At 34.4% G+C, this 15,349-nt stretch overlaps 1 protein-coding gene across 3 annotated transcripts; it reads left to right on the top strand.

The window, feature by feature from the left end:
• The first annotated feature begins 11,244 nt into the window (after window positions 1-11,244).
• Window positions 11,245-14,229, top strand: LOC140810811 (membrane-anchored ubiquitin-fold protein 3-like). 3 transcript variants are annotated; one of them, XM_073168703.1, is made up of 4 exons: window positions 11,245-11,400; window positions 12,550-12,748; window positions 13,309-13,482; window positions 13,914-14,229. In XM_073168703.1, exons 2-4 carry the CDS (start codon window positions 12,616-12,618, stop codon window positions 13,967-13,969), a joined length of 363 nt encoding a protein of 120 aa, XP_073024804.1. In that variant the 5' UTR covers window positions 11,245-11,400; window positions 12,550-12,615; the 3' UTR covers window positions 13,970-14,229. The 3 variants fall into 3 exon arrangements, with proteins under 3 accessions (XP_073024804.1, XP_073024805.1, XP_073024806.1); XM_073168704.1 differs by having other exon boundaries at window positions 11,245-11,442; XM_073168705.1 differs by lacking the exon at window positions 11,245-11,400 and adding an exon at window positions 11,990-12,359.
• The last annotated feature ends 1,120 nt before the right edge of the window (window positions 14,230-15,349 follow it).

Raw genomic sequence — 15,349 nt, 5'->3', positions numbered from 1 at the left:
GCTTGTCATCGCCACTATCTCTGCATCAGTCTTGAAAGACAAACTTGGATAGGGACACGCCATGACACATTGGTAGATGTCCTCTCTTGGACTCATCCATCGAGAAACGCTTCACGATGGTATCAATGTATGTGGACTAGGTGAGACCAAGCAATCTTCTTGATCTATCTCTATAGATCTGTATTCCCAATACAAAAGATGCTTCACCCAAGTCTTGTATCGAGAACTTACTTGCTAACCATATTTTTAGTTGATTGCAACATTCCTACATCATTCCAAATTATTAGAATGTCATCAACATAAAACACCAGGAATGTCACAACACTCCCACTGACCTTCTTATACACACAGGGTTCCTCAGGATTCTTAGTAAAACCAAACTCTTTGATTGTACTATCGAATCTGAGATTCCAACTCCTAGATGTCTGCTTTAGACCATAAATAGATATTTGAAGTTTGCATACCATATGCTCACTTCCGATAGATGTAAACCCTCCAAGTTTGAGACATGTAAATCTCTTCCTTAATATCCCCATTAAGAAAGGCTGTCTTGACATCCAACTGTCATATCTCATAGTCATACCATGCAGCTATGGCTAGCAAAATCCTTATGGACTTGAACATTGCGACTGGGGAAAAGGTTTCCTCAAAGTCAACTCCTTGTCTTCGAGTATATCCTTTTGCCACCAATCGCGCCTTGAAGGTCAATACCTTCTCATCCGTACCAAGTCCGTATGGGAACCTTTCCCTCAGGTGGATCTATAAGATCCCACACTTGGTTCGGATGCATGGAATTCATCTCAGATTCCATAGCTTCAAGCCATTTGGATGAATCAGCATCAGATAACGCTTCCTTGAAGGTCCTTGGATCACATCCATGGTTAGGCTCATCATGGCCCTCTTCAAAAAGCTGACCATACCTCATAGGTGGTCTTGAGACTTTCTCGGATCTTTTAGGAGCTTGCATCTCCTCTCTTGGCTCTTCGGGTGTGGGTTCTATAATTGTGGGTGTTTCTCGAACCTCTTCGAGTTCTATCATCTCCCCTCTTCTATCCAATAGAAATTCCTTTTCCAAAGAGGTTGTATTCCTAGAAACAAACACCTTTGTTTCTTGGGGATGATAGAAATGATATCCAACTGAATTCCTTGGATATCCCACAAAGTAACATAAAATGGATCGACTATCCAATTTATCTCCCACTACCTGCTTCACATAAGCGGGGCTCCCATATTCTAAGATAAGAATACTTAGGAGGCTTACCCATCCATATCTCATATGGTGTATGCCTTTGAATGGACATTTAGTAGAATATCTTTTAATTTTAAGTTTTAGAGATCGTTTTCAAGTTCTCAAGTACCAATCAAACATTCATTCATGTAAATGTTGCAAACACCTTTGCAAAATAAACAAGAATATCCATTTTTATCACCATAGAAATGGAAACAATGTTTTTCACAAAATTAGGTACAAACAAAACATCTCATAAAAATTAACTTAAAATCATTGTTCAACAATAAGTAAACATTTCTTAAGGTCTTGGCAGCAACTCTTGCTCCATTGCCCATCCTCAAGAAGGTCACACCTTCCCTAAGCTTCCTACTTCTTCCCATCACCCGCAACACATTATAGAGATGTGATCAACATTTGGTATCCAATACCCAAGAAGTAGAGTTAATTGAAATGTTTACTTCAATTTAGAACATACCGTTTCCAGAACTCTTCTGGGCCAGATATTCCTTGCAATTTCGCCTCCAATGTCCAGGCTTCTTGCAGTGATGACAAACATCACTAGTCTTGTCAGCCTTAACTGGTGTGGCTGCCACAACGGGATTCAGAGATTGCCTCATCAAGGGCACGTTCTTCTTGGGACGTTGGAAAGAACTCTTCTTTCCCTTCCCATGTGGATCAATCTTCGTACCAGATGAAGAACCCACATAAAGAACCAACTTCTCTTTCTTAATGGTTGATTCAAACGTAACAAGCATATTCACCAACTCCTCAAGGGTCGGCTCCATCTTGTTCATGTTGAAGTTCACCACAAAAGGATCAAATGAGCTAGGCAGCGATAAGAGCAACACGTCGGTGGTCAACTCCGAAGGCAAGATCAGATCCATGCCAACGAGCTTGTCCACGAGCCCGATCATCTTTAGCCATGCTCATGGACCGAGGCCCCATCTCGCATGCGCAAAGTGATCAGCTCCTTGACGGTAGCATGCCTAAGATGCCGAGTCTGCTCACCAAAGAGCTCTTTGAGGTGCTTATGAATGTCAGCAGCATTCTTTGCATCCTCAAAACGCCTCTGCAGCTCATCATTCATAGAAGTCAGCATATAACACCTAGCTATCAAGTCATGGTCACACCATTCCTTGTAAGCCTGCAATTCCTCAGGATTGCAGTCAGTCGGAGCCTCAACTGGGGGCGACTCAGTCAGTGTATACGCTACCCTTTCCGAATTCAAGACGATTTTCAGGTTTCTTAGCCAAGTGAGGTAATTAGGTCCAGTTAATATGTGTTTGTCGAGTATTATGGATATCGGATTGCGAATCGAAGACATTGTCAATTTGTACTGAAAAGTAAAAACAGATAAATGTTGATGACTATTTTAAAATATTTAGTAAGATATGAAGTTTGGACTTTTACTTCATAAATATTTGCTTCCACTGTTTTGACATCTTTCACTACCCTCTAGTGAAAACGGGAAACTCCTTTCCTCAGTAGGTACGTAAGGTCCAATTAGCGAATTATGATCCCGAATAATATCAGCCAATCACAATTCCTAAAAGGTAGTTTCCAATTGCATCACAATGCAACCCTCTACGTAAACTTTTGTCTCACGTTTGATTAGGACCCAATAATATGACATCGTTCATCTTCACGTGTCAAGCCTTACCCATCGATGTTGAACCTTAATGGACGGTCGCCATGAGTTCCCTCAATAATATGAGCCGAAATCATGGGAGTTCCACGTAGTTGACATCACCATGTCAATGGATGTCACAGCTTTCCGGCACCCAAAGCTCCCCCAATAATATGAGCCGAGCCCCGAGTACGGGTAGCGTTCATCATGCACCCATTGTCGATGGAAGACAAGGAAATTATAAACAAATTTATAATTCCCCTTATCGGGCTTGATAATAATTTTGAATCTTATTCAAAATGAGGGTTTTTAGTTTTGAAAGGTCTCATCATTAATTTTATTTTAAAAGCTCGCCATGTTTGATCGTATGTTTGCCGGATTCATGCAACTTTGTTATTATCATAATAATAACGCACATACTCATTATTTATAACATATCATGCATATATTATAAACAGTAAACAAACAAGGATGATCAATCGCCCCAATACTAATGGCCCGTGTGAGCTAAATACGGGCCTAGGTCCAATCCTAGGGTAAATGCACGGGATGCAAATGCAACTATTACATTAGCTTCCAATATTTACATGTCTTCGATCTTCATAATCATCATGGCCACCATATTACAATCTTGATCATCCACTATACTAATATTTACAAATAAATATCCATGGAAAATAGGGATACATCTCATGGGGTGGGAACGGGCCATAAACCAAGCCCACTTTATAAATTGATAATTATTTTAATCATTCAACACAAAATATCCTAGCATACACCTAGCAAATTGGGCTTGGGCTTTTGATCATCCTTCATGCATAATATCACATATCACACACCATCAATTAATTATCACAATAATTAATTGATCCAATATTATATATCTTGATCCAATCACTAACCGCCACGATTATAAACTAAATTAACAAAGTATACAAACACCTTTGTCTACTTTCCAATTAATTTATTTATAACCAAATTTCTTGTAAATCATCATTTACTATAAATAATTAAAGTCCAACTTAAATTATTTATTTCATGAGAAAATATTTGCAAATTTTGTAATTTTAAACTTAATGGCCCAAAAACTCATTTTTCACCAAAATTATTTTGGCCCATTTAAAATTCACAAACATGTTAGCCATCTAATGGCCCAACAACTCAAGGCCCATGACACTTTGATATTCCAAAACACTTTTGGAAACCCTAGTCGTCATCGCCGTCGCCGGATTCCGGCCAACATGCAAAAAAAAATTTTTTCATTATTTTTCGAAAGGGGGCTGTTCGGGCAGCCCCTCGGGCTGCCCTTGCTGCCCAAAACGGGCAGCCCCATGGGCAGCCCGAGCTGCCCGAAATGGGCAGCAACATGCTGCCCAAAAACACCCCAAAAATCGGCCCTCGATTTGTTGTTTTGGTTGTCTCATGCGGTTAGAAATCGATCTCAACATAATATCTTGTATTTGCTACACAAAAACGTAACCATAGCTCGGATACCACTTGAAAGGGGATCGGTTACGGTGACCGGAAGCGCAACGGAAGTTTAAAAATCAAATTTTTGTATCAAAATTTCGGCCACCTCAAGATTTTGTGCAACAAATACAATAAAACACAAAAATGACATTCATAGTGTGTCAAAGAGAAATATGAGGATTTTTGAAAGAGAAGTGTAGTGTTTTTCAACAATTGAAGAACAAAAAATGGAGGAGAAAGGAAGAGAGGATTTCGGCCAAGAGAGTGTAGGAATGAAGGGGAGGGAGACTAGTCTTGGTTGTGGGAAAAGGTGTTCCAAAAAGTTGCATGCCATGCCTTGAAAACTCAAAAAGTAGTCTCACAACCTTTCACCTCCCATGCATGCATATTATATGGTTTTTATCAAAATAAAAACCATGGACTAAATTTAATTATCTCAAACATATTTGAGACTAATTAAACATTACTTGAATTTACCCAAGTCCCACTAGTTAAATAATTAATTTAAATTGAGCTCTACAAGACTCAATATAATTTAATTAATTCAACACTTGAATTAATTTAATTATTTGGACTCTACTAGGTCCACTAGTGTTTAATTAATTCAACACTTGAATTAATTTAATTTAGTCCATAATAATGTTTATGAAAATCACAATTTTAAAATACATTATTCACTTGGCCAACTTTTAATTTAGGAACACTTCCATAAATCCAAATTTACATTTTTCTCATAGAAGTCATACTTCTATTTTTCCTTTATGCTTATAAACTCATTTATAATCCGTTCAACACATTGAACTAATTTTCTCCTTTATAGAAGTCATACTTCTAATTTTCCTTACGCTTATAAACTCCTTTATAAGCCGTTCAACACATTGAACTATTTTACTTCTCAACGGGATCTAGAAAGCTAGTACTTGTGTGGCCCTCAATGGTTCATTGATACAACTAGCCGTGGGTTCACATCTCCATGTGATTCGGACTAAACATATCCTTATATGAGCATACCCCAATTGCTCCATTCTTACTTATCAACACCTTGATAACAAGAACGTCAGAACTCAAGTCTGATAGTACCCATCCAATCATGTTAAACGCCTAGCAGCATCGCTTACATGATTCCCTAGGTATCAAATGATAGTGCCTGCAAGAACCATTCTATTATGGTTAGCGTACAGTACGGTCCCTTCAACTCATATATCCCGATCGATTCGACAACCATTGGTTTATCGAGAGTTGTCCATGAATCGATACTATGTGTCATGTTGTAGTTGCATCGATGGTGTAATCTATGAAACCCCTTTCATAATTACCACCATACTCTGGCCAGAGATTTCAACCTACATACACATGATAACACATAGAATATCCATACCCGAAGGTAAGCGGTGAATCCCCGACTACAATGCATCGACTCCTATGTGTTTCGATAGAACACCCAACCTTGCCACCTGATGACCCCATGAGAGTCGGTAAACAAGTCAAAGTGTAATTCTAGCACATAGAGTCTCAATGTTGTCCCAGGTCATAAGGACTAATGGTGTACAACCATAAACTAGGACGTTTCCACTCGATAAGTGAGAACCACTTGGAAAGTCCTTTTATGGAGGGTTGTTCAGTGCACTCAACAAGGAGCACCTATCTGCATGTTCGGATATCACAATGTCCCCTACCAATGAAACATGGTACTCACATCGCAGATACTAGTCTCTAACTCGAGCGGCCTATATCCTTCTTAGTGGCGGCTGAATCGACTAGGAACCGTTTAGAATATACAGTATTACAAATATGAGTTTCATGATACTCATCATATGAGCATCTCATATTCTTTCTACTATTTGTATATTCAAGAGCTTTATCTATGCAACTAGCATGGGTATACAGATAAAGATGTGCCAAAATAATAATTTCAAATATTACTAAAATAAAGATTGCTTATACATAGAGTTTCATTGTGAACACTCGGCCAACACTTGGCTCGACGGGCACCTACTCTAACACTTATATCTTATAGGTACATCCCCAATATGATTCAACTTATCTTGGTACATTCCCAAAGAATGTTACACTTCTTTCTTATCGTATCAAATAATCATAATATCACTCTTGCCCATCTTATCATTTCTCCATTATCACTGTTCTTTTTCCACTACATCTATATGCACTTCTTCTTCTCTAAGCTCTTAATGTAGCTACTCCGCTCAGTCATAATCTACATCCCAAACATGAGAGTGAATGTTCAGAATTGATCTAAAAAATACAGGTCAAGTTATAGACCAATACTTGAATGAACAAAATCAGTACTGCCTATACATTCAATAGAGGAAAATAGCTCAAAAATCTTCTGTCTCAGAATGACATGAAAAGTTTACTAAAAATTCTTCACATCAAGAATATGAAGTGTACCAAATTTTGTGCAAAAACACTAAGCCATTTGGAAATGAAAATTTCTCAAAGTTTCGAAAAACTAGAAAATTTTACGGAAAATGATGATATCCCTATCTTAACGAAGGATTTTGGGGTTTGTCGGCGGTGATAGAATGATAGAATGGTTCTAGGTTAGGTTCTCCTCGTCGAGAGCTTTCCAACGCATACTCTTAATGGTAAAAATTCTTCCTAGATCAAAAGTTATGGTTGTTTGAAGTTTGCGCGAAAAACACCTCAACTTCTATGTCATTTGCAAAGTCTACTGCATGCACTTGCTGGAATACACTATCTATGCAATTCTGATGCTACTGCAATCAGTCTGCTGCTTTTTCAGCATTGTCTGCTGCTTTCCAGCACTGTTAGAACCAGTCTGCTGCATTCCGAGTCTACTGACCCAGTCTTCTGCATTCAGATATACTGATTTCGTCTACTGGTTCTGGTTTCGGGCTACTGGTTTTGGGTCTACTGAATTTTTTTTTAAGACATGCTACTGTATTCTGATTTGTTGCCCTACTGATTTTCCTAACTATACGTAGTTAGTCTATCATTTCAGTAGTCTATTACAGTAGCTTATTTTCAGTAGTCTATTATAGTAGTTTATTTTTAGTAACTTTCAGAACTTAATTTCAGAAGTCTATAAGAACTTATTATTTCTAGTTCCTCCTCGCCAGATTATGAAACAAGGTTTGCTCTGATACCACTTCAATGTCACGCCCCGGGACGGGGGTTGGTTGACACCGGCATTGCTCTCAAATTTACATTCGAAAACAACAAGCCTCAGAAGTACAGAATTCAGAAACCAGTCTTTTATTCGTAAATACTGAATATTCAATGTCTGATACAACTCGACTAATAACGTTTTACAGCGGAAATGAAAAACCAGAAATACAATGTCTGAAAATATGCAGCAGAATATAAAATGTAAATCAGAACTGATAAACAACGGTCTTCTTCACCAGTCCCAGAATTGAATCTGCTCTTCTCCTTATAACTTTTCTTCCTCGTTCTTATCTGAGATGGGTTTGGTGGGTGAGTGATATGGTTGTCACTCAGTAAGCAGGGGCGAGAATAACTCCCAATTTCGAAATCGTTTTCAACAGAAACAGTAATACAATAATATACAGAAACTCTTTATTTCAGAATAGAAATCAGTATTCAAAAATCAGTAATCGGAAATCAATATTCGGTATTCAGTAATCAGGATTTAACAAGTAAGCACTGAGCGCATTCGTGAATTTCATGGCTAAACTGATATCAGTCCCCTATATGTTCTCTGCTCTAAGGGGTGAGGCCAATAATCAGTAATCAGTAATCAGTAATGTTCAGAATATATATTCCTACCATTAGTTCACTCAGTTTCAGTGCTTCAAAACCAGATATCAGAAATCGAGAATATACTTTGCTTTAAAACAGAAATCATCAAACGTGTTTCAAGATATTTATACATAAGCCCACTTACTGTAATTTGCTGGAGAGTTTTGGTTGAAGTCTGGAAATAGGCTTGCTCTCGCTACTGGTTTCTACTGCCCGAAAATAAGAACTCTCTTATCTCAAATATTTCAAGTGATAACTCAATATTTGTGTAACACCAATTCAGAGGTTTGACGGTGTTATATATAGGCAAAATTCTGACTGTTAGCCTCCCAATTAATGGCCATGCCATTAACAATCTTTAATCCGTGTTAAATGCTTCAGTTACAAATCATGGGCTGAATTAGTAACTGTCTGCTGGAATTTCGTGCTGCTGGTGCTGGATTTTATCTGTTGTATGATGCTGGATTTTATCTGTTGTTTACTGCTGGATTCCAATCTGCTGGAAAAATACCAGCTTCTGAAATATTAGCTTCTGCTGGAATTTTGCATTGCTGCTGGAATAGCTTCTGCTGGAATTTTGCATTGCTGGAAATTCGGGTTCTCACATAATCAACTAGATCATCCTCAGTTCTCCAATCTCTGAATTAAGAGCATGATTGAAGGCAACGTTGTTTTTCTAATTTTCATTAAAAATAAAAAAATAGATATTTAGATTCAATTGCCAGAGGTAGGTGATGTTGAGGCGAAATATTCTTTTTGTAAGTCCCTGTGAATAATAGACTAGATCGTCCTCCGTTCTTCAATCTCTGAATTAGGAGCACGATTGAAGGCAACGTAGTTTTTCTATTTTTCATTAAAAATTAAAAAATCACTTAGATCGAATTGCCAGAGGGTGGCGATGTTGAGGCACTGTTTCTCGTATCTAAGAGTCAAAAGAAGTTTTAAAAATTTTGTTTCAACGTTCAAAACGCACCTTGAGTGTCCTATGAGTTAAAAATTCATAGAGTGTTTAGATTAGATATGTGTGTTTATATCATTTTGAACGGATCTCCCTTCTCTTGATCGCCTAATCAAGTCCACGGTCGGAGAGTAAATTCTTTGTATAGATCACACTAGATATCCTAAACAATGTTTATGTTGAGGCATCATCACCGCAGATGAGCATGGAAGTGGCCGTGAAATTTTTCTTCCAAAACTTGGCGATGATCGAAAATTGTATTTGGAAAGTGAGGGAGCAAAATTTTGTGTGCTAAATTAGTCTTATTTCATAAGGCTCTCAATGAAATATTTGTAGAGATTGATTACTAATCACATCAGGAGTTCATCTCCCATGAGAACTCCTGATCTTACTCCCACCAAGATTCTTTATTTTTCATTAAATAAAATTCTCAACTTATTATTATCATATAACGTGTTAATCAAATTTTGATAATTTATTATATATTTATTTTACATACACATGTTTATATCTTCATATACACATGTACAAATAATATATGCATAGACTCATTAATTAAATGATATAACCATTATTTAATTTTTAAATTAACTTATAGTTAATTAATTTTAAATTCCTCTAGAATATTATATGAGAATTTTGTGCATATTAGTTGTCACTATTACTAGTACTATTATTTAATTAATAATTTCAAATTCACTGAATAAATAATTGTGAACTCATTATAACTCTGATCGGCGACCCGACATCGTCGATGTACTAAGGATACTAATCTTGTTCATAGTTGGAGATAAGATTTCTCGGTTGTCAGAGTTGGAGTCTCCCAATTAGTCCACTTTTATTATTTTGGAATGTGATCAATTTTATATCAGAGTCTATTGGTCGGGGAGATATCTCGTGTATTTGTATGGTGATTTGTGTTGTTATGCTGCATTGGGATTTATTTTATATTGTTGTGAGCCTTGTCGGGTATATTTGAATTGCTGTTTGTGAATTGTTAAATTGTGCCTAGTCGACACATGCGTGTTATTGTTTATGAATATCGCAGCATCGTTCTTGAGCTATTTTTCTTTTACATGTATTTAAAGTTTTTGCTATATCTTATTTATAGGGAGGAAATGTCGAAATTTTTTCAGGACCTCCCTAAAGTCTATTTTTAAGTATTTTAAATATTTTCAGTGCAGATTTAAATTAAATCAATATTATTTGATGATTAATTATAATTGTAATAATTGAGTCTCACAGTTTATCATAAGAGAAATATTTTTACCTTTATAGTATAATTATTCGATGTTGGAATAAATGATAGAAATAAACGTTGGATATATATATATATATATATATATATATATATATATATATATATATATATATATATATATATATATATATATATATATATCAAACAAGTTAGTGGCATGGCATGCTAGAGAATTAAATGAGGGATACTACATCATAAAGAAATCGATATAAAAATTGAATTTATCAAAATTAGGTGATATATTGAATAAAAAAATCTCACGATATAAATTATGTAAATATCGATACATGAAATATTGGATGTATTTTTAGCATCATCCCAAAAAAAAAAAAAATAGACAGTTTGTGGAGTGGGGTTTCCATTATGAAAATTTGGTCTTTAAAAAGGTAATATTATTTGTAAGATGTTTGACATAAAAATTATTATTATTATTATTATTATTATTATTATTATTAAGTATTTCTTTTTTACAAACTTACAATAAGGAAAAGTTATCATATAGTTAACATCAACTAATTTGCAATAAATGAAATTTTATTGTTGGTGATACGTATAAATAAAGTTTAATTAAAAGCGTGTGTGATTATTTTGTTAACAAATGAGTATTTAATAACTTATATCATATATTCAAATTTAATTATTTTGTACATTTTGTCATTTGCAATTCATTATTTACTGTTAATTAATGATTATTTAATAAAGAATATTATATATTCAAATTTAATTATTTTGTACATTTTTTCATTTGCAATTCATTATTTATTGTTAATTAATGATTATTTAATAAAGAATATTATATATTCAAATTTTATTATTTTGTACATTTTTCATTTGCAATTCATTATTTATTGTTAATTAATGATTATTTAATAACGAATATTATACATCAAATTTATTATTTTTGCACATTTTTTCATTTGCAATTCATTATTATATATATAAATATGGAACAAAAATAGAGGTGTGAAAAAGACTATTGAGCTAACGGACAAGCGGCGTCCAGCACCGCCGAATCCTGTCTTTCTCTCTCGACTCTGATTTCTTAATATCCGGCGACTATTCGAAGCACCGGCACCGATCTCCGGCAGTGGAAAACAGTGAATAATCTGGTATAACCTCGCTGATCTCTCATATAATGGCGTCTTGATCACGTGTGTTTTCGCTATCCCTTTTTCTATGCTTTTTGTAGTGCTGCCTTTTAATTTGTCGGTCCAAGGAATATAGATTTGAAGCCGTAGTAGATATTGGAGTACATGGATTTTAGCTGAATTTTGGTTAATTAATTTCAGTTGCTGACAAAATTTTGGTTGGTTGGGGGGGTTCTATGAAGTCTCTAGAGATATCATTTGAGTGAAAAAGGTTTATAATTTCTTCTATTCTCTTTTTACTCATTTACTGACTAAATGAATGTATGTTTCCGAATATTCCTGTTATTTAACTATAACTATAAGTATGTATGGCGAAATAGTTTGCAGAGTCTATAGCCTGTATAATATCAAGCTTGAACTCTAAGTGAGTATAAATTCCCTGTCCATTCTTGACTGTAGCAATCAGACAGTTTTTGTTTCTTTTTTTTTTTTTGGGAACAAAAGTGGATTCTTCGTGCTTAGGTTCACGGGTTACAAGTAGCGATTATACATATTAAGAATAAGTGTTTTGATCTTTCTACTGTAATGGGAAAAAATAATTCAATGTCATATGTGATAGTGAAGCTGATTCTATTATTTTTTACCCAAACACTTTCTCGGCCTTTGATTTTTACTAGTAAAATGACTCCAGAAACATTGTCATTCAAAAGAGGGTGTACTAGTACCAAATTGTGTTAAAGAGCTCGGAATTATATATTCTTCAAAGATCTAATGCCATGAAATTTGTTTGTGTATGTTTTTTCTTTTCCTCAATCCATGTACTCTAATTAATTTTGAATACGGACGAAGTTTACTTTGGAGATATTCTGTGCAGAAATAAATAATGTATGATACAGAGGCTTCTTCAAGGTTTTCTGTGATAGGAGAGTCTGTTGGATAGTATAAAATGGTTACTCGGTTTGCTTGGCAGTGATTTAAGTGTACTGTTTCATCGCATTCTCTTGAAGTTCTTTGCGTATTGGTAAAGGATTGAAAATTTTAATTTATATATTTTGTATGTATAATCATTTGATATCATTACATGTCCAAAATATCTGCCACTTATTTATCGTGATTTTATTTGAGAGATGTTGATGGTTACTCAATGAGTCTGAAATTATTATTGGGCAGGTGAATTGCGGTGCATCTAATCCTCTCTCTCTCGGACTTACCGATCGAATATACTAGAGGGATACCATGGTTAAAGCAGATAAGCGGTTTGAACTTAAGTTCCGAATTTTTGACGGGACGGATATTGGTCATGGAACCTACTCAGATTCCATTACTGCTGCTACTCTTAAACAGAGACTTCTGTCTCAGTGGCCTCGAGGTTGTCCTTCAGCCTCCATACGAACGCACGCACGCACGCACGCATATACTTTTTAACTTTATAAACATGATCATTATTAGAATGTGGTAGTGACTAATCATTGCTTACAATCATAAATTGTGTTACTGTTTCTCAATTCCAACAATTTACGTGAGTTGTTGATTAGTGTTTCATTCAAGGGCATTATTTGTTTTTATTTATTCTTATAAAGCTAAATGTTTAATTGTTATGGTTTTGCAGCATTAATTATGTTGAATGATCAGGATTTAATTCTTCGTTTTGGTATGCAATACTATGCATCAAGTAAGATTGTGCCTGAATTGATTGTTGGGCAAAATGTTTTATCTGCTAGAGATTAAATATTCCTCTGGAAATAGATGGATAGTGAATGGTTAAAAGTAAAACAGTGTCAATATCTCCATTTGCTTATCGATCGAATTTCTAGCTGGCGTATTCTGGTTTTCCTGCTGACTGCACTGTTGAAGTTAATATATAATATTCGTTTAATATTTTAGAACTTTCATGATTTTTGATCAATTTCCAACCTTCTGCATTCATAGATAAATCTATCGTACCAAAGTCAGTGAATGACATGAAATTAATACATGCTGGAAAATTTTTGGAGAATGGAAAGACACTGGCTCAGTCTAGAGTAGCACAAGTTGGTGAGCTTTCTGGAGGAGTTATTACTATGCATGTGGTTGTACAGCTTCCTGTTGTTAAGCGAAAAATAGGTATGTCAGGCCATTCTTGCGACACTAAATACATTTTAGTGATTTGTCATGCAGTACAAATTTCGTTTCAGATTGTTGATTCTGCGCCTTTTACTGAATTATCTGATATCCAAGTACTATTCAACCTCCAAAACTCATCTATCCAGTCACTAATGAGAGGCAGTATAACAACGTGATAATTAAATATTCAGTTGCAATCTTAATTTCAGCACTGTGAACTTCGCTGTCTACTTCCATTTGTTTTATGTAAGATGCTTTGGCCTGGCTCGTCTTTAAATCTTGAGCCATTACTGTAGATAAAGGTCTGAACAATTAGTTATAACATCGTTGTGTGTGGGGTTTTTTTTTCTTTGGATGACAAAGAAAAGTTCACACGTGGGTCGTGTTGGAGCCACCCTCTTCTAAATTTCCTTGTTTCGGATGTGATGCAGATAAAAAGCAGACGAAGAAACAGAAACAAGGCTCGAGTTCTTGCACGATTCTCTGAGCCTATGAGGGTTGATACTTCTTATGCTGCTGAGGCCAAGTTCTCACACTTTTTACTTCATTGATACTCATATCGTCCACTATATCATATGAGTGAATTAGTCTCTAGATCATGTACAGTTGTCTTCTTACTTTTAATGATTTTGGTTGATCGAAGCTGTATGGGTTTCTTCTTCAGGTCTTCTTTGAACCTTGTCACCCTTGTAATACGCTGTATCATAAATATTAATATTTAAATATATAAAGCCTGTATATAAACTATATTTGGTACTTGTAATGGATGACTAAATTTAGTTTTATCATTTTTCTAAGATATTTAATAAGTAAGATGAAAAAGTAAATTGTAAACTAGAAATTTCCATCGTTCTCCTTTCCATTATCCTAACAACTCTCTCATTATTATTATTTTATTTGGGAAATTGATTATTCTAGTCCATTTCAAAGTCATAATTTTAAAAATGACTTTCTTTGTAACATATTTTGCATTCTCTTACATAATTAAAAAAAACCTAAAATACTTTTTTCTATGAATACACATTTTTCATTTTTGTGATTCATTTGTTTAAATTTCCATTTTTTGTTTTTAAGAGTTGATTTAACATTTGTCTTGTTTTATTTATTAAAGGAAAATTGATTATTTTAGGCAATATATTCTAATGATTTGACATAAAAAAAAATTGGTAACAAAATGAGTTTGTCATAGCATATACCTACGCACACGGTAATATCCATATAAAATCAATTTTTTTGAATAAAAATAGTGGGAAAAAAGGAAATTTATACTTGTTTAAAGAAATAGAATTGATGTGCTTCACGGCCGCCTCTTTACGCATTGAATAAATGAGATAATAAAATACTGAGTTTGAGATGAAAAAAATTGATGATGAATAGTGTTTAAAGGATAGGAGATATGTTCGTAATTTGATATGATACAAAGATTATTTTGTTAATTAATTTAACTGAAGACTAAAATTGATTATAATAATTTTGTAAAGATTATTTAAGAAAATCTCTCTATTAAAAAGCAAAATTTAGAATTAACTTCAAATTTACAAGAATAACTTTTAATTATAAATAATATTTATATTTTATACGCATGTAACATATGTGCTCCGAGTACTAATAATGAGAAGATGTTTGGTAAAACTTATATTTTCTAAAACAACTTGTAAGCTCTCATAATTTGTTTAGGAAAAAATTACAAGTAACTTATAATTTGTCAAAACAAATGTTCGACGGCTTAAAAGCTATGTTAAAAAATTAAAATACAACACATTTTTCCAAAAAGGTATTATTTTAATATTTCACTTCTCCAAAACATCCTTTTATATATTTTCAAATCCCCATTTATTATATCTCCACTTTATCATTTTTCTTATCA

This window comes from Primulina eburnea, chromosome 13, assembly GCF_022965805.1.
Source record: "Primulina eburnea isolate SZY01 chromosome 13, ASM2296580v1, whole genome shotgun sequence".
Taxonomy (NCBI): Eukaryota; Viridiplantae; Streptophyta; class Magnoliopsida; order Lamiales; family Gesneriaceae; genus Primulina; species Primulina eburnea.
Note: the sequence above shows the minus strand (reverse complement) of the source record. Positions and strands in the feature narration are given on the sequence as shown.

Bases quoted from the DNA above. Each gene is read 5' to 3' on its own strand.
- LOC140810811 (XM_073168703.1), top strand. From the start codon at position 12,616: ATGGTTAAAGCAGATAAGCGGTTTGAACTTAAGTTCCGAATTTTTGAC. The intron at 12,749-13,308 runs GTTGTCCTTCAG...CTGCATTCATAG, and splicing joins TCTGTCTCAGTGGCCTCGAG to ATAAATCTATCGTACCAAAG. The intron at 13,483-13,913 runs GTATGTCAGGCC...GATGTGATGCAG, and splicing joins TGTTGTTAAGCGAAAAATAG to ATAAAAAGCAGACGAAGAAA.